An 18,903-nucleotide genomic window follows, 5' to 3' on the forward strand; every position below is an offset into this window, starting at 1 on the left:
TCCCTTACAAAAGGGTAACTTCTCTGTTTTTTCTCATCTGCTATTTCTTAAAAATAATTAGCCTAAAATGTAAAATAATCCTCATGCCAAAGAGGTAAGTTTTGGGGTGGGAAATTCTGCTCCCCTTCCACACTTTTTCGTTGGGTTACATATCCATGATCTCATTTGATCTAAATCATGATGCTTGTTTTCAAAGCTTATGGATTTGTTGAGGAGATCAAATAAATATAGGCTATTAAACCTACACCTATATTGTTCTGATTATAAACCTAATAGAACTCAGAGAAGGATCTGAAAGTATGAGTTTAAGTGGGATTCATTGGTATGAGGCAGGATCTGTGTTGGCTGTGTAGGATGTCTTTGTCACCAGAGACAAAGCTTTGAAGGAAACTACAACTGGCAGTGGGCTGACTGACCTCCTCTGTTACTGAGCTGAACTCAATGTGCAGTCAAGTCAATCTCCAGACACTGAGTTGTGGTGAAGGGAAGTATAGCATTATTTGCAAAGCCAAGCAAGGGGAATGGGCAGCTAATAGAAAATCTGAACTCGATGGCTTTTGGGCAAGGGTTTTTAAATGCAACATTAGGAGTGAGGATTGCAAGGTGCATGATCAGCTTGTAGACGTTCTTCTGATTGGTTGTTGATGAGGTGGCAAGGTGATGTTTTGAGAATCTTAAGCACCAGTCTTCTGGTTCCTGCCCATCTGGGGGCTACATGCTTGTGGTTGGCACTTTCCATCGGGTGGGTCCTGTTTCTGTAAACCAGCTCAAAGATATGCACCAGACTGTTAATATATATCCCTTGAGGAGAAACTAGGAGTCTGATTCAGTTTTTTGGCTAAACTGTTGTATAAGCGGTCATTACTTTTTGCTTGATTGCTTTGCCTTTGTTTCTGCATTCTCTCACTTCTCTAATTATTTAACTGATCAAATCTGCTATTTATAACTCAGGAAAGGCTGGCAAAACTGAAGTTTTTTTTCCAAATAAGAAGTAGGGGACACAGAGGGTCTTGTCACTAGAAAGGCTCTGCAGTGTCTTGCTTGATTTCACCTCTTCTCAAAGCAGTGTTAGCATATATCCCTTTAAAAGCATTAATAGAATCATCTTGACCCATTTTTATAGACTGCCAAGTTCTTATTTCCATGTGAGGGGAGAGAGGATAAGGAGAAGTCAGAAGAGCAAGTTGACAATTTTTATTTTTTATTAAAAAAATTTATTTGGCTACATCGAATCATAGTTGCAGCATGTGGGATCTTTTGTTGTGGTCAGTGGACTTCCTCCTTGTGGCTCAGTAGCTGTGGCACATGGGCTCCAGATCACCCTGGCTCAGTAGTGGTAGCATGGGAGCTTAGTTGTTCTGCGGCATGTGGGGTCTTAGTTCCCATGTGGGATCTTATTTCCCTTACCAGGGCGTGAACCCATGTCCCCTGCATTACAAGGCAGATTCTCAGCCACTGGACCACCAGAGAAGTCCCTGAGACAATTTTAATGCACTAAGATAGGAGAATCTCATTTTCAAAAACCTTTGCTGGAAGGGCAACAGGGGTATGTATGTGCATATGGGACGCACCAGTGTCTGGTGTCTGATGTAGAACACTACGGGCAAAATCTTGGCGTGCAGAGAATGAAAAGGGGATCCCACTTTTAAATAACATTGGTTGAGGGAAAGAACTAAAAACTGCTTGGTATACTGACCAAATAAACTGTGGGTCAGTTTTCTCAGTGTGGGTCCATAAAATCTGAACTAAGTAGATGCTTAACAAAATGCTGCTTTCCCTGGAGGGCTCTCATGCCGAATGTGTCCAATTTTAACATAATAACATTTAATTTTTATATGTTATATTTTGATTTTTAACTCTAAATAATATTTTCTATGGATAAGTTCACCTTATGACTTCTTCTTTAAGTGATTCCTGTTAATGTTTTATGCTGGCTGGTTGGGGCATTAGGTCAAGGTTTGGTGAAGAAATACTATTCCTGTCTTTTTTTTCTTATTTAAAAATTACATCAGGCTTTTGCTGCCTCAGGGAACATGACTTGACTGAAGGCGATGTTATTATGTGATGTTGGAGAATAGTCTAAAGTTAAAAATCAGAAGTGTTCAGTGATTTATCTTCCTAGTTCCAGCATAGTAAAATCATTATTTTTCTTATTTGCATTGATGTGCCAACCAATGACATTAATAACCTTCAAAGATTTCCCTTGTTCTTAAAGTCTGCTGGGGCAGTTCAGCACCATTTCTTAGAAAACATTGTACAATACATCTGTAGAGTGTGCAAAAAGAAAGAATTGCTTACCTATGATGAGACATCTCAAGACTAGGACAGAGAACAACTGAGGCTCACAGGGAAAGACAAGAGGAAATTGATAATAATTTCTCTCGGTATCTGTGGGGATTAGTTCCAGGAGTCCTAGCAGATACCAAATCTGTGATGCTCAAGTCCCTTACAGAAAATGGTGTAATATTTGCATATAACCTATGCACACCCTCCCAGATACTTTAAATCATCTCTAGATTACTTATAATACCTACTACAATATAAATGCTATATAAATAATTGTTGGCAGGCTGCAGATTCAAGTTTTGCTTCTTGGAACTTTGTGGAATTTTTTTTTCCCAAATATTTTCAATCTGAGCTTGGTTGAATCCATGGATGCAGAACTTGCAGATATAGAGGGCTGACTATACTTGGGTTTTTACATCTGTAAGAGGGCCACAGAAAGATTGAGTTATCAAAGCATGGCTTTAGGGAAGACAGAGGTGGTAAGGGGAGTGGATGGGTATGAGAAGGAAAGGAAGAGGAGGAAGGAAGATGTGTAGGTGTCAACTGTTTGTCATTCTTCATCCCAGCAATACCTGATATCTTTTTACCACTTTATTTCCATTTGGGATGCCAATCAGCAAGGTACAGAGCTTTGAAAACCTATGCAAAATGCTTAAAATGTTAATGATTATGAAACCCATGGTTAATACCCAGGAATGGCCAGGGAGGGTCCTAAGAAACCAAGGTGCTTAAAGAGAAATATTTGGAACCACTCAGCATATTTTAATAATTTGTATGTGTTTCATAAAAATGCTCCAAGAAGAAGAGAGGCAAAATGACTTTAAGATTCACCATGGAAATCCCCAATGGAAATCCCCTAATTCCATTATATATATATATGCCAAGATGTCTTGACTTGGATCATGCTTGTTTTGTTTTATTTGATTAACTAATTTTCAACTGTAAGTGAAGCAGATTAGCTTCTGTACTCCTTACTCCAAATAAGGATATTCTCAGCTTTTAATTATTTAGGGGCTTTCTACTATGGCTGCATGTTGGATAGTGTATTGAGAGGAAATCTTTCATTGTCCTCTTGTCCTTATCTGTGAATATCCCTCTTCCTACCAGTATGTTCATGCTGCCAGGATGCATATAGCCCTGTGTGAAAAAAACAAACTTTTTAGAGAACTTCCCTTTTAGCAGAAGATCTTGTTCCTATTCCATGGAGAAAAGACATGCCATTCTACTAGGACTCTTGACCTTCCATCATCTCATCTATACATTCTTCTGCATTCCTGTCTATCATTTTATCCTTCTTGCCTCTCATAATCCTGTCTCATGTCTAAGGTGACTCCTTCCATATATTCTCCAGATCCCATCCCCTTTTGCCTTCTCAGGGACCATACATGTCATTTTTTTCTCTCCCATATTTTCAACCTTTTCCTCTTCACCAGATCCTTTCCACCATGTGTGTGTGTGTGTGTATAGTTTGCATTTTTATTTTTTTAATTTTTATTTTTACTCTATTTTACTTTACAATACTGTATTAGTTTTGCCATACATTGACATGAATCCACCATGGGTGTACATGCGATCCCAAACATGAACCCCCCTCCCACATCCCTCCCCATAACATCCCTCTGGGTCATCACCGTGCACCAGCCCCAAGCATGCAGTATCCTGCATTGGACATAGACTGTGATTTGATTCTTACATGATAGTATACATGTTTCAATGCCATTCTCCCAAATCATCCCACCCTCTCCCTCTCCCTCTGAGTCTAAAGTCCACTATACGCATCTGTGTCTTTTTTCCTGTCTTGCATATAGGGTCATCATTGCCATCTTTCTAAATTCCATATATATGTGTTAGTATACTGTATTGGTGTTTTTCTTTCTGGCTTACTTCACTCTGTACAATCGGCTCCAGTTTTATCCATCTCATCAGAACTGATTCAAATGTATTCTTTTTAATGGCTGAGTAATACTCCATTGTGTATATGTACCACAGCTTTCTTATCCATTCATCTGCTGATGGGCATCTAGGTAAAGGACTTAATTTTTTAGAGTAGTTTTAAGTTTATAGCTTGAGGAGGAAATTTTTTCCCCCTCTATCCTTCCAGGTTCTTGGCTGAGACCTCCCTATCATAAAAAGACAGACTAATAGGAGAAGAATAGAAGTTTAATAACCTGTATATCTCCTGCATACATGAAAGAGAGCCAGTGAAACTGAGTAACTCTCTAAAATGGCCCAAACCATCACCTTAAATACTATTTCCAGCTGAAGACTAAAGAAGATGTTTGGGAGTGGGGTGGGGGTGGGGGACAGTTAAGGAAATTTATTGGGAAAAGCACAGTGAACAAAGGTATGGTTGTTATGCAGGCTTATAACTTCATGCCTTCTCCATTGATATGAGTTTCTAGAGATTTAGTCAACTTGCTCTTCCTGATTAAGGGAGTGTGTGTGGTGTGTGTTACTCTCTCAGTCATGTCCAACTCTTTGCAACCCCGAATGTTTCTTCCAAGAGGGTAACCTCTTATTCTTTGCAGCTTATTTTGTGTGCGGTTTCTTAAAAGTAATCAATTCAAGATAATCCTTAAGCCAAAGAGACGTATTTTGAGATGGCATAGTCTCTCCATCAACAATGAAATTGAGAGGAAGGTGTAAAGATTTTGTGGAATGGTGATTTCCTTGGTTCTTGCCCTTCTCAGGGGAAAACTTTCAGTCAAGAGGCATTGAGCAGCTTTAAGTAGTAAGAGTGTTATTAGGTAGAGTGAAAGTGTGCTCTGAAAGGATGATAGTGGGCTACCTGGAAACCAGAAGCAGACCTGAAATGGGATGGCACTAGGTGTGTCCTGCATCATTTGACACATAGGTTGTTTGACAGCTTTAGGTTATTTGACCTTTCTCCTGATGTGCAGATACTTACCCATAAGCACTGAAGCAAAACCCATGGGGGCAGGGGCAAAAACTGCAATGCTAATTTGTTATGAATATGACATAATGAGCCCTGGGTTACTGTGAGTCACCTTTTAGGTCTTGGTGCCCTGCACCAACCTCTGCTGGCGGTTTTGTCTTGCTTGGTGCTGATATGGCTGGAAACCTAGTGATGGTCCTTGGCCTCAAAAGGGAGGCTCTCTGAATGTGCTGTGACCACCAGTCAGGTAGTGGAGGGAAAGACGAACCATTCAGGATGGGGTGGGACCTGCTCCTGTCTGACCAGCTACCGAACACTCCTGCCTCCCTTCACGTGCAGTTTCTGCCATTAGCATCACTTACTTTTTTCCTAAACCAAAGGTAAACTTACACTGACATATCACCCAAGGTATATAGTTTACCTTAGAGTTCATTCTTGGTGTTAAACATTCTGTGGGTTTGAATAAATGTATTTTGACATGAGACTACCATTCTAATACCGTACAATGTTTTCACTGCCCTAAAAATTCTGTGTTCTGCCTCTTTATCTCTCCCTACACCTACCCTGCAACCACTGCCTTTTTTTTTTTTTTTGCCTCCATAGTTTTGCCTTTTCTGGAATGTGATATCATTGAAATCATGTAGTATGTAGCCTTTTCAGATTGGTTTCTTTCACTTAGCAATATGCATTTAAGGTTCACTTAGTAATATGTACATAGGCTTCCTCCAAGCCTTCCCATGGGTTGATAGCTCATTTCTTTCTAGCAATGAAAAATGTTCCATATTCTAGATGTACCACAGTTTGTTTATCCAGTCACCTGCTGAAGGACACCGTGTTGTTGTTGTTTAGTTGCTAAGTCGTGTCTGACTCATGGCAACCCAGTGAACTGCAGCACACCAGGCTTCCCTGCCCTTTACTATCTCCTGGAGTTGGCTCAAACTCATGTCGACTGAGTCAGTGATGCTATCTAATCATTTCATGCTTTGCTGACCGCTTGTCTTCTTCCCCTCAATCTTTCCCAGCATCCAGGTATTTTCCAATGAGTTGGCTCTTTGCATCAGGTGGCCAAAGTATTGGAGCTTCGGGCATCAGTCCTTCCAATAAATATTCAGGGTTGATTTCCTTCAGGTATGACTGGTTTAATCTTGCTGTCCAAGGGACTCTTAAGAGTCTTCTCCAGCACCACACTTCAAAAGCATCAGTTCTTTAGTGCTCAGCCTTCTTTATGGTCCAACTCTGACATCCGTATATGACTATTGGAAAAACCATAGCTTTGACTAAACAGACCTTTGTTGGCAAAGTGATGTCTTTGCTTTTTAACACACTGTCTAGGTTTTCATAGCTTTTATTCCAAGGAGCAAGTGTCTTTTAATTTCATGGCTGCAGTCATGATCCACAGTGATTTTAGAGCCCAAGAAAATAAAGTCTGTCACTGTTTCCTTTTAACCCATTTATTTGCCATGAAGTGATGGGACCAGATGCCATGATCTTAGTTTTCTTAATGTTGAGTTTTAAGCCAGCTTTTTCACTCTCCTCTTTCACCTTCATCAAGAGGCTCTTTCATTCCTCTTTGCTTTCCTGCAGTAAGGGTGGTGTCATCTGCATATCTGAGATTATTGATATTTCTCCTGGCAGTCTTGAGTCCAGCTTGTGCTTCATGCAGTCCGGCATTTTGCATGATGTCCTCTACATATAAGTTAAATAAGCAGGGTGACAATATACAGCTTTGACATACTCCTTTCCCAACTTGGAACCAGTCCATTGTTCCATGTCTGGTTCTATCTATTGCTTCTTGACCTGCATATAGGTTTCTCAGGAGGTAGGTAAGTTCAGTTCAGTTCAGTTCAGTTGCTCAGTCATGTCCGACTCTTTGCGACCCCATGAATCGCAGCACGCCGGGCCTCCCTGTCCATCACCGTCTCCCGGAGTTCACTCAGACTCACGTCCATCGAGTCCATGATGCCGTCCAGCCATCTCATCCTCAGTCATCCCCTTCTCCTTCTGCCCCCAATCCCTCCCAGCATCAGAGTTTTTTCCAATGAGTTAGCTCTTCTCATGAGGTGGCCAAAGTACTGGAGCTTCAGCTTTAGCATCATTCCTTCCAAAGAATACCCAGGACTGATCTCCTTTAGAATGGACTGGTTGGATCTCCTTGCAGTCCAAGGGACTCTCAAGAGTCTTCTCCAACACCACAGTTCAAAAGCATCAGTTCTTCAGTGCTCAGCCTTCTTCACAGTCCAACTCTCACATTCATACATGACCACAGGAAAAACCATAGCCTTAAACTAGATGGACCTTAGTTGGCAAAGTAATGTCTCTACTTTTGAATATACTATCTAGGTAGGTCATAACTTTTCTTCCAAGGAGTAAGCATCTTTTAATTTCACGGCTGCAGTCACCATCTGCAGTGATTTTGGAGCCCAGAAAAATAAAGTCTGATACTGTTTTCACTGTTTCCCCATCTATTTCCCATGAAGTGATGGGACCGGATGCCGTGATCTTCATTTTCATAATGTTGAGCTTTAAGCCAACTTTTTCACTTTTTTACTCTCCTCTTTCACTTTCATCAAGAGGCTTTTTAGCTCCTCTTCACTTTCTGCCATAAGGGTGGTGTCATCTGCATATCTGAGGTTATTGATATTAATATTTCTCCCGGCAGTCTTGATTCCAGCTTGTATTTCTTCCAGTCCAGCGTTTCTCATGATGTACTCTGCATATAAGTTAAATAAGCAGGGTTAAATATATATTTCACTTATACAATAAGTTAAATACAGCCTTGACGTACTCCTTTTCCTATTTGGAACCAGTCTGTTGTTCCATGTCCAGTTCTAACTGTTGCTTCCTGACCTGCATACAGATTTCTCAAGAGGCAGGTCAGGTGGTCTGGTATTCCCATCTCTCTCAGAATTGTCCACAGTTTATTGTGATCCACACAGTCAAAGGCTTTGGCATAGTCAATAAAGCAGAAAGACTCTTGCTTTTTCTATGATCCAGCGGATGTTGGCAATTTGATCTCTGGTTCCTCTGCCTTTTCTAAAACCAGCTTGTACATCAGGGAGTTCACGGTTCACGTATTGCTGAAGCCTGGCTTGAAGAATTTTGAGCATTACTTTACTAGCATGCAAGATGAGTGCAATTGTGCGGTAGTTTGAGCATTCTTTGGCATTGCCTTTCTTTGGGATTGGAGTGAAAACTGACCTTTTCCAGTCCTGTGGCCCACTGCTGAGTTTTCCAAATTTGCTAGCCTATTGAGTGCAACATTTTCACAGCATCATCTTTCAGGATTTGAAATAGCTCAACTGGAATTCCATCACCTCCACTAGCTTTGTTCGTAGTGATGCTTTCTAAGGCCCACTTGACTTCACATTCCAGGATGTCTGGCTCTAGATTAGTGATCACATCATCATGATTATCTGGGTCGTGAAGATCTTTTTTGTACAGTTCTTCTGTGTATTCTTGCCATGTCTTCTTAATATCTTCTGCTTCTGTTAGGTCCATACCATTTCTGTCCTTTATCGAGCCCATCTTTGCATGAAATGTTCCCTTGGTATCTCTAATTTTCTTGAAGAGATCTCTAGTCTTTCCCATTCTGTTCTTTTCCTCTGTTTCTTTGCATTGATCTCTGAGGAAGGCTTTCTTATCTCTTCTTGCTATTCTTTGAAATTCTGCATTCAGATGCGTATATCTTTCCTTTTCTCCTTTGCTTTTCGCCTCTCTTCTTTTCATAGCTATTTGTAAGGCCTCCCCAGACAGCCATTTTGCTTGTTTGCATTTCTTTTCCATGGGGATGGTCTTGATCCCTGTCTCCTGTGCAATGTCACGAACCTCATTCCATAGTTCATCAGGCACTCTATCTATCAGATCTAGGCCCTTAAATCTATTTCTCACTTCCACTGTATAATCATAAGGGATTTGATTTAGGTCATACCTGAATGGTCTAACAGTTTTCCCTACTTTCTTCACTTTGAGTCTGAATTTGGTAATAAGGAGTTCATGATCTGAGCCACAGTCAGCTCCTGGTCTTGTTTTTGTTGACTGTATAGAGCTTCTCCATCTTTGGCTGCAAAGAATATAATCAATCTGATGACCATCTGGTGATGTCCATGTGTAGAGTCTTCTCTTGTGTTGTTGGAAGAGGGTGTTTGCTATGACCAGTGCATTGTCTTGGCAAAACTCTATTAGTCTTTGCCCTGCTTCATTCTTTACTCCAAGGCCAAATTTGCCTGTTACTCCAGGTGTTTCTTGACTTCCTACTTTTGCATTCCAGTCCCCTATAATGAAAAGGAGGTAGGTAAGGGAGTCTGGTATTCCCAACTCTAAGAATTTTCCACAAAGTGTGATCCACACAGTCAAAGGCTTTAGTGTAGTCAATGAAACAGACATAGATATTTTTCTGGAATTCCCTTGCTTTTTGATGATCCAGTGGATGTTGGCAATTTGATCTCTGGTTTCTCTGCCTTTTCTAAACTCAGCTTGTACATCTGGAAGTTCTTGATTCACTTACTGTTGAAGCCTAGCTTGAAGAATTTTGAGTGTTACCTTGCTAGCATGTGCAATGAGCACAATTGTGTGGTAGTTTGAGCATTCTTTGGCACTGCCTTTCTTTGGGATTGGAATGAAAACTGACCTTTTCCAGTCCTTTGGCCACTGCTGAGTTTTCCAAATTTGGTGGCATACATAAAGTGCAGCACTTTTACAGCATCATCTTTTAGGGTTTGAAATAACTCAGTTGGAATTCCATCACCTCCACTAGCTTTGTTCATAGCAATGCTTCCTAAGGCCCAGTTGAGTTCACATTCCAGGATGTCTGGCTCTAGGTGAGTGATCACACCATTGTGGTTATCTGGGTCATTAAGATCTTTTTTGTATATTTCTTCTGTGTATTCTTGCCATGTCTTCTTAATATCTTCTGCTTCTGTTAGGTCCATACCATTTCTGTCCTTTATTGAGCCCATCTTTGCATGAAATGTTCCCTTGGCATCTCTAATTTTCTTGAAGAGATCTCTAGTCTTTCCCATTCTGTTGTTTTCCTCCATTTCTTTGCATTGTTCACTTAAGAAGGCTTTTTTATCTCTCTTTGCTATTCTTTGGAACTCTGCATTCATATTGGTGTCTTTCCTTTTCTCCTTTGCCTTTCACTTCTTTTCTCAGCTATTTGTAAGGCCTTCTCAGACAACCATTTTGCCTTTTTGCATTTCTTTTTCTTGGAGATGATTTTTATCACCACCTCTTGTACAGTGTTATGAAGCTCCATCCATAGTTCTTCAGGAACTCTATCAGATCTAATTCCTTGAATCTATTTGTTACTTCCACTATATTATCATAAGGGATTAGGTCATACCTGAATGGCCTAGTGCTTTTCCCTACTTTCTTCAATTTAAGTCTGAATTTTGCAATAATCAGTTCATTATCTGAGCCAGAGTCAGCTCCCAGTCCTGGTTTTGCTGACTATATAGAGCTTCTACACTTTGGATGCAAAGAATATAGTCAGTGTGATTTCAGTATTGACCATCTGGTGATGTTCATGTGTAGAGTCTTCTCCTGTGTTGTTGGAAGACGGTATTTGCTATGACCAGTGTGTTCTCTTGGCAAAACTCTATTAGCCTTTGCCCTGCTTGATTTTGTACTCCAAGGCCAAACTTGCCTGTTACTCCAGGTATCTCTTGACTTCCTACTTTTGCATTCCAGTCCCCTATGATGTAAGAGAGAATAACGGTTGAAAATGAAACAAAGTTAAATAATGTGTATACATGGGAATTGAAAGTCGCTCAGTGGTGTCCGACTGTTTGCAACCCCATGGATTATACAGTTTATGGAATTCTCTAGGCCAGAATACTGGAGTGGATAGCCATTCTCTTCTCCAGGGGATCTTCCCAACCCAGGGATTGAACCCAGGTCTCCCGCATCGCAGGCAGATTCTTTACTGCTGATCCATAAGGGAAGCAACATGGGAGAGACCTGGGAAAACTGAGCAACTCGCCAAAATGGCCATAGCCTTACCTTAAATCTTCAGGGACATGAAGGGGACATAAATGTTGGGACTGAGGATTGTCAGTTATGGGACAACACAGGAAAAGTGCTGTAAAGCAGGGTGATTGTGATGCAGATTTAAGCCCATGACTTCTCCATTGATAAGACCTTCTGGAGATTCAGTCATCCTCCTCTGCCAGGTACAGAGAGGGAGACACCCTTACAAATGGAGATTTCCCTTACAAATGAATAGATATTTCTTCAAAAGGGGAACTGCTATTTGGTTTTCAGATCCCTTCTGTCTTCTGTTCCTCCAAAAATAACCAGCTTAAAACAATTGATATGGAAAAGAGACATATTTTAGGGGGCAAACTTTGCTCCCCTGCAGTGATGTCATAAAGACTTAGGGGTGCTGGTACTGCAGAGGCAAAAGATTAGTCCCTGTAGATTTCCTTATTGTTTCAGCATCCTCCTCCTGTGGGTTTTCGGTTTGAAATGGCCACTGCTGCAAGTCTCCTGGTTTTCTTCTACCTTTCTGATGTTTTCCTCTGATTTATGAGGAACATTTCCTCTGATTTAGGAGTTCCTGGCCTCAGTACTGTCTTTACCTCTGAGGTCAGGTCCTGGCTCTGGCCCTTCCTAGCTGGAAGAGCTGGGTGGAAGGGATCATGGGGTCTTTTGAGTCCTAACTTCCTCATCTGTAGCATAAGTGGCTTCTTCTACATCTGTGAGTCTTCATCCTGGTTACATATTAGAATCACCTGGGGGTGGGGGTTGCCGTTGAACCTCTCAGTGCTCAGGTCTCACCCTGAAACAATGACATCAGCATTGTTTAAACCCCTCCCAGTCCACCTTCCCTCCCCAAGATCCCAGTGAGAATGAGTGACTTAATGATTTTAAAGGACCTTTGCTCTTCTGTCATTTCAAGTCTTCATCGTGCCCCAATCTCAAGTAGAGATTTCTTTTTTTTTAATGTTTTTACTAAGTTGGGAAGAAATAGCTGTGAAGTACCCCCCTCCATCTGCTGTTTGTTCTTATTTACATACGGTGGAACCCAGCCCACTGATTTCCAGCTCTCATTCCCTTACAAATGTTATTGAACTGAAAACATAGCTGAAAACTTATTAAACAGAAAAAAATTATTTTGAGCTCCATGCTGACAATTCATTATAGAACCAAGGAAACATCTCAACTTCTTTCTTTCTAGAATTAATGCTAAAAATGGATTTGCAACTCCGTAGTCGCAAATGAAAATTTTCATTCTGATGCCAAACCTAGTATTTTATTCTTTCTTGAGTATCCGATTAGGAAAACTGAAGCATCTTTGTAGGAAAGTGGAATTTCGATTGATTTGTACCCATAGACAGGCAGGGCCTCCCCAGACTGCTCCATGTGGGCCGCTGAAATTAAATGTTAGCATATTTCCCCCAGTCTTCTCTGTTGACCAACAAATGCTGGAGGAAAAGCCAGGGCAAACACATCATGGATGTGGGTGTAGTTGAACCCTTGGAACACTTTGAAACAGGTCTTTTAGAAGACAGCGTTTCTGTGGCAGCTCCCTTTGGAACTACCATTTTGGGCTTGAAATAACAGAAGACTTTTCAGAGCTGTCAGAGAGGAGAAGGGGAGTAGGAAGAGGACAGAGAACAGTCAAGCATCTGGCACTAACGTGGAGAGAACTGGGGTCCTGATGTAAGCCTGATTTATGTTGAGCAATATCCTTTAGTGTGGAGAAGGCAATGGCACCCCACTCCAGTAGTCTTGCCTGGAAAATCCCATGGACAGAGGAGCCTGGTAGGCTGCAGTCCATGGGGTCGCTAGGAGTTGGACACCACTGAGCGACTTCCCTTTCACTTTTCACTTTCATGCATTGGAGAAGGAAATGGCAACCCACTTCAGTATCCTTGCCTGGAGAATTCCAGGGACGGGGGAGCCTAGTTGTCTGCCGTCTCTGGGGTCGCACAGAGTCGGACATGACTGAAGCGACTTAGCATCCACAGCATCCGCAGCATCCTTTAGTGTGCTGGCTCTCGCGCCTGTTTCTCTGTTAACAGTATATCTTTCAATGGTTCACTCACTTTCTTCTGTGATACTGGTCTGAAATACAGAGCCCATGCTTGTTTCCCTAAAATTCTTATTAACTTACTGAAATTAGTTGCATCCTTGATAAGGGTGGACTCCCTTTAGTAGCTACAGGTAAGTTATTCATCACAACCTATGGTGAATTCCTTTTCCCATATAATCCTATTACGACCAGGCCATCACATTGTTCTTAAGGGAAGAAATGGTTAGTTTTCTTCTAGCAGTGGGGGAAAAAGGCATTTCCCTGAAAGAAGAAATTCTGCCAGAGCATGCAGTGAATCTGAAGGGAGCTTCTTTCCCACTGTGTTTAGCATTGGACTGTTTATCGTGGCCCAGAAAACCTTGTCTGAAGCTTCTTGGTTTTGACTTGCTTCTTTGGGTATTTTCTTATAGATGGAGGAATTGATTGAGGGTGTTCGATGGGCCTTTATTGACATGCTGGAGAAAGAAAACGAGTGGATGGATGCAGGGACAAAAAGGAAAGCCAAAGAAAAGGTAAGGATTCCTTTGGATGAAAAAAAAATATATGACTTTTGGTTTAATGGATTTTCATGCTCCCCATCGACTGTGTGGTAGATTTTTATATTGACTGAGCCATTGACTCTGAATGACCCCAGAGTCAGTTATCTGTTTTGGGATGAATATGGAGGTTTTATTACCAGGAGGTAAGAGAAAATAAGATCTGACTTACTCAAACTGCATTTTCAAATACCTTGCATTTTCAAATACCTTGCATTTTCAAATACCTTGTAATTCAACCTTTCCCTCTCTCCTAATTGCTGGCTGTAAGAGCCACATGGCTTACTGCCCAGCGAATTTTGCCATTAAACCGTCATTGGCTATGGCAGAATGCAGAGCAGTGGGGAGCCAGGGGGAGCAGCTGGCAGAAGAGCCCTCAAGGCACAAAGAAGAAAAACCCATATTGGCTGTGTGTCCTTCTGCTCCATGCACCACGTGCACCAGTGTCCTCGGGCAGATACTTTACTGTAACCAAGCAGATCTACTTCCTGACCCGTCACTTTATGCAAATGATCCAAAGAGCGTGCTTATAAATGGGAGACCATTGTGTAGGAATACAAACATGTTTCCTAATAGAAGCAGATGCTTGCTTGTCCTTGTAAAACTTTCTGGTACCATGCAGCAAGATAAAGAAATAAGTGAGAAAAGTAGCAGCAGCCTGGCTGTTTGAAAATAAAGAATGGGGCCCATCTTGAATTCTAAGTATTCTGATGGAGCTGGAGCTCACATGGTTAGGAAATGCCTCAATATTCTTAACAGGTGCTGCTCTTCTGCTTGGAGACTGCACTTAGGAGCATTTCTTCTTTAGGTCCATGGACCATCTATAACTTTCTGGGTCCCTCCCTAGCAAGGTCTGACACAGTGGATTGAGGGTGCAGTCTGAACATTTGTGATTGTAACTAATCTCCCTGGTGATTCTTATCCTTTGGCAGGCCTCAGGAACACTGCTTAGAGTCATACTGAGTCATGCTGAGCAAAACATTTTTTTTTGCATTATGGTCAAGGGACAAAGGGGAAAAGGGTTTTCAGAGCAGGGAAGCGACTCTGTATGATACCATAATGGTAGTTACATATGAGTGTACATCTGTCCAAACCCATAGAATATGCGGCCCTGAGAATGAACCATAATGTAAACTGTGAACTCTGGGTGATAACGATGTGTCAATGCAGGTTCATCGATTGCAATGGATGTCCTACTCTGGTGGGGATATTGATAATGGGGGAGGAGGTATGTACTGGCTGGCCACTATGTAGGAACTCTGTACTTTCTGCTCAATTTTGCTATGACCCTAAAACTATTCCTTGGACTTCAAGGAGATCAAACTAGTCAGTCCTAAAGGAAATTAGTCCTGAATATACATTGGAAGGACTGATGCTGAAGCTGAAGCTCCAATACTTTGGCCACTTCATGCGAAGAACTGACTCTTTAGAAAAGACCCTGATGCTGGAAAGATTGAAGGAAGCAGGAGAAGGGGACGACAGAGGATGAGATGGTTGAATGGCATCACTGACTCGATGGATATGAGTTTGAGCAGGCTCCAGGAGCTGGTGATGGACTGGGAAGTCTGGCGGGCTACAGTAAGTGGGGTTGCAAAGAGTTGGACACAACTGAGTGACTGAACTAAAACTACATAATAAAGTTTATTTAACAAAATAAGAGGGCGACATTCTGGGAATGCTTAGCCTTGTTGAAATGAGAATGTGCCGAGGTTCGGCACAGATATTTTCTAGAGCTTTAATACACCTCAGATGAATAAACATTGCCACAGATATTTTTGTCGATAGACATGAAAAGCCTGTTCAGTGTTTATAGTGAAGAAAGAACTTGCCGGGGGAGGAAGGGGGCAGTGGTGTTGGAGGAAGACAGAGGGTGAGTTTGATTGTTTTTTCCTGTTTGAGAATCTGTCACGTCTGTCTCAAGTCAGGTTAGGCACATGCTGATGAAGGCAAGAGGAGCACACGGGCTGTGATGAGAAGCTCTCCAGATGGCTGACGAAACTTTTTGCACCAACATGTCTTTGTTGTTTGAAGGCTTCATTTAGTTGCTGGGCTAGCTTATGATATCTGAAACAGAGCATGTCTTACACTGGGCAGTTGAGAGCACAGCACAGTGGGAGCTCTTGATCCTAGCCTGAGCCATTGTAGACTGAGAGTCACTGGTGTGGAGGGTGGGTTGGAGTGAGGTGTGTGGGTTATGAATGGCTAGATACCAAGGGAATGCTCTGGGCACCGCAATCAGTTCTTTGAAAAGTATGGCTGGTGATTGTCTTCAGGGCTGTGTAAGGGAGTGGTTGCCTTATAGTTGGGCCCTCTGGGCAAGTAGTCATGGGTCCTTCTTGAAGGAGGATTATTCTCAGTCTTTCTAATATTAGACACAATCTTGTTCACCCTTTGAGTTGCTTTCCAGTCTTATATTTTATTTCAAGGAGAACCCTCACCTTTTCTTCTGAAAGTACTCTTTGAACACTCTGCTGTCTTTGAGCTGAGTTCAGCCTGGCAGGAACTCACACTGGTTCCTCGACAGGTGCACATATCAAAGGTAGTTGTCCTGTTGGATGACACGAGGTTCCTGGAGCATATGTTGAATTTCAGAGCTCAGAGCAGTTCCTTTAATTAAAGGCAAGAAAGAAGGAATATTGTCTAAGAATTTCCAGCAGTTTTCCAAGGCAAGTCTGGCTCTGGACCCCAGAAGATGAGATTTTCTTTTCTAAATTAAGTGAACCTGCAGATCTGGCAGTGACCTCTGGGTGGAGCTCATAGAACTCATAAAGACAACATTTAGGAAGCTGAAGGCTTTTATGCAGCTTTCTGCTTTGGGGTTGTTTTTGAAAAATTATTCTTTTTCTTGTCTTTTTGCTATGCTGTCCTCAATTTGATTGCCTTTTAATAGTCAACAAGAAAGAAGAGGCTCTACCTAATCATGCCTTGAATCTTAGATGGAAATCTCTGACTATCTTAGGGGCTTTGTCTTTCTGATACTGAGTAGCCCCTGCGTTAAGACAGGATTTGCCTGCATCTGAAGTGGAGGTGAATAATTCGCCTGCTCTTCCTGGTATGACTTGGCACTGTTCTTTGGGCATGTGTTGTATGCAGTATATCACCCAGGCGGAAGATTTCTCATCAATAATAGTGCCCACACTGGGCCAATGCTGAGTCACTTGGCAACCCATTGGGAAAGCTGCAAAAATGTTCTGATTTGTGATGGGGAGAAGCTTTTCTTTCCTTCACAATCAGGCTCTGGTCTGCAACTAATTACAGCACCTCCTAAGGGATGTTGACCTTAGCATTCCCCAGTGACCTGCCTCCTGAGTGGGGAGGGTCCAGATGCCTAACACCTTGGCTCTTGTGGTGGTTACTCCAGTCTCAGAACAGAAGCATGGGGCTGTGGCTTTGTGTGTTCTTTCCTAAGGGTGATCACTGTAAAAGATAAACAAGGAAGCCTCTGCTTCCATGAATGAAGGATGGAAGTCTCCATCCTCAGTCTCCCTGCCTTTCCACTCAGTAGATCACGAGTGGTTTTGTGTTGTGAAACCAACAGCATAGGTTTCAAAATGGAAATTTAGTCTGATCAAATAGGTACCAATTTTTGTTTAGGATTCTATGTTCCCTGCAAGCATATGCTCTTATTATAAACAAGCAGCAAAGGACTGGAGGCCTGCTAATTTTTTCCAGCTGTCATAGCTATTGAATGAGTGTAAGATGAAACAAATTACTTCAGGGGCATCTTCTAGAAGATTTGCCTTTTCCAGAACAGAGTAAGAGAATCGCAAGGTCACCCCACTACATAATGTTTGTGAGGCCTGCAGGAAGGGATATAGCACTGCCTTTGGCTGCTCTGGAGGCAGGAGCCAGGCTTGTGCAGGTGAGCCCTGTGTCAGAGCAGGAGGAACTTGGCTGACCTCCAGCTGGATTCAGTTCTGTAGCCAAAAGCCGGATTCTTTGTAGATATTTGTGCTCTTTACCCCTGCAACTTTTGCTTGGCAGACCACCACCCTATGTGAAAAAGACCCTGAGGGAACTCCTAGGACTGCAGCATTCTCAGGAGGCTGTGAATGGCTTTAATTTTAGCCATAGCAGATACAGAGGGTTTCCAGAAGTCTGTCTCACGGTCCCATCAACACGAGCATGTGACTCCCAGGCCATGCTCTGGGCACAGTGGGAAGAGTTTTCCTACAGAGGGCCAAATAGAGGTTGAGCTCACATCTTTGGCTTTGTCTCTGTTGGGGAGGGAAAATAACCTTTCCTTCCCTCCTTCTAAGTTCTTAACTGGGGTCCATATAACAACAACAACAACAACAACAACAACAAAATAGATTAACACAAGAAAAACAAACAGAAGTCCACTAACATGTATATCTCATACACATGGGAGAGAAACTCAGAAAAATGAGTAACTCAGAGAAGTGGCTTAGAACTCTGGCTTGTGTGTCACCTAAAACGAAGAACAATACATTTGTAGAGAAATAGGAAGAAAAATAGGTGAAGGACTGGGAAATGTGACATGCTGCAGTCCATGGGATTGTAAAGTGTTGGACATGACTGAGTGACTGAACAGCAAGAGAAGAAAAAAGGGAAAGTAATTTTACCCTTCCAAAAGTGGCAGATGGTGGGAGTGTAAATACACGGGAAAACTAATGATAGATACAGGCTAGTTAGTAGACTGTTATATGGAGTCTTCTGCTGCTGTCTTCAGGCCTACAGTGTCTCAAGTTGTCTCAATGATTCCCTTTTGTCCTCCCTGGTAGAGGTGGCAGGAGGGACATCTTTAGAAAGTTATCTCCTCCTTTTAGGCAAACTGGGGGAGGGCAGGAGCTTTTCTTGTATCTGTTGCTTCTCAATTGCCTAGTTGCCTTCAGCTCAAAATAATTTTTATGTCAAAGAGGCATATTTTGGGGTGTAAATCTGGTTTGCTTTATCTTTAGTCTCTGCTCAGATCTAGTTATTGGAATTGCCCCAGGTATATCCGGTCTTTAGGGGCTTCCCAGGTGGCTTAGCAATAAAGAATCCATCTGCTATACAGGAGACGTGGGTTCGATCCTTGGGTTGGGAAGATCTCCTGGAGAAAGAAATGGCAACCCACTCCAGTATTCTTGCCTGGAGAATTCCCATGGACAGAGGAGCCCAGCAGGATAGAGTCCATGGAGTTGCAG

The 18,903-nt window shown here is 42.1% G+C and overlaps 1 protein-coding gene across 4 annotated transcripts in view; it reads left to right on the forward strand.

The window, feature by feature from the left end:
- PHEX (phosphate regulating endopeptidase X-linked) overlaps positions 1–18,903 on the forward strand; it is a 209,309-nt gene that overhangs the window by 86,175 nt on the left and 104,231 nt on the right. For all 4 annotated transcript variants that reach the window (XM_070291452.1, XM_070291453.1, XM_070291454.1 and 1 more), the window contains one exon: positions 13,628–13,729. In XM_070291452.1, the coding sequence (XP_070147553.1) occupies positions 13,628–13,729 (102 nt within the window). The remainder of the gene's footprint in view (positions 1–13,627; positions 13,730–18,903) is intronic.

The sequence above is a fragment of the Ovis canadensis genome, chromosome X (genome assembly GCF_042477335.2).
Source record: "Ovis canadensis isolate MfBH-ARS-UI-01 breed Bighorn chromosome X, ARS-UI_OviCan_v2, whole genome shotgun sequence".
NCBI lineage: Eukaryota > Metazoa > Chordata > Mammalia > Artiodactyla > Bovidae > Ovis > Ovis canadensis.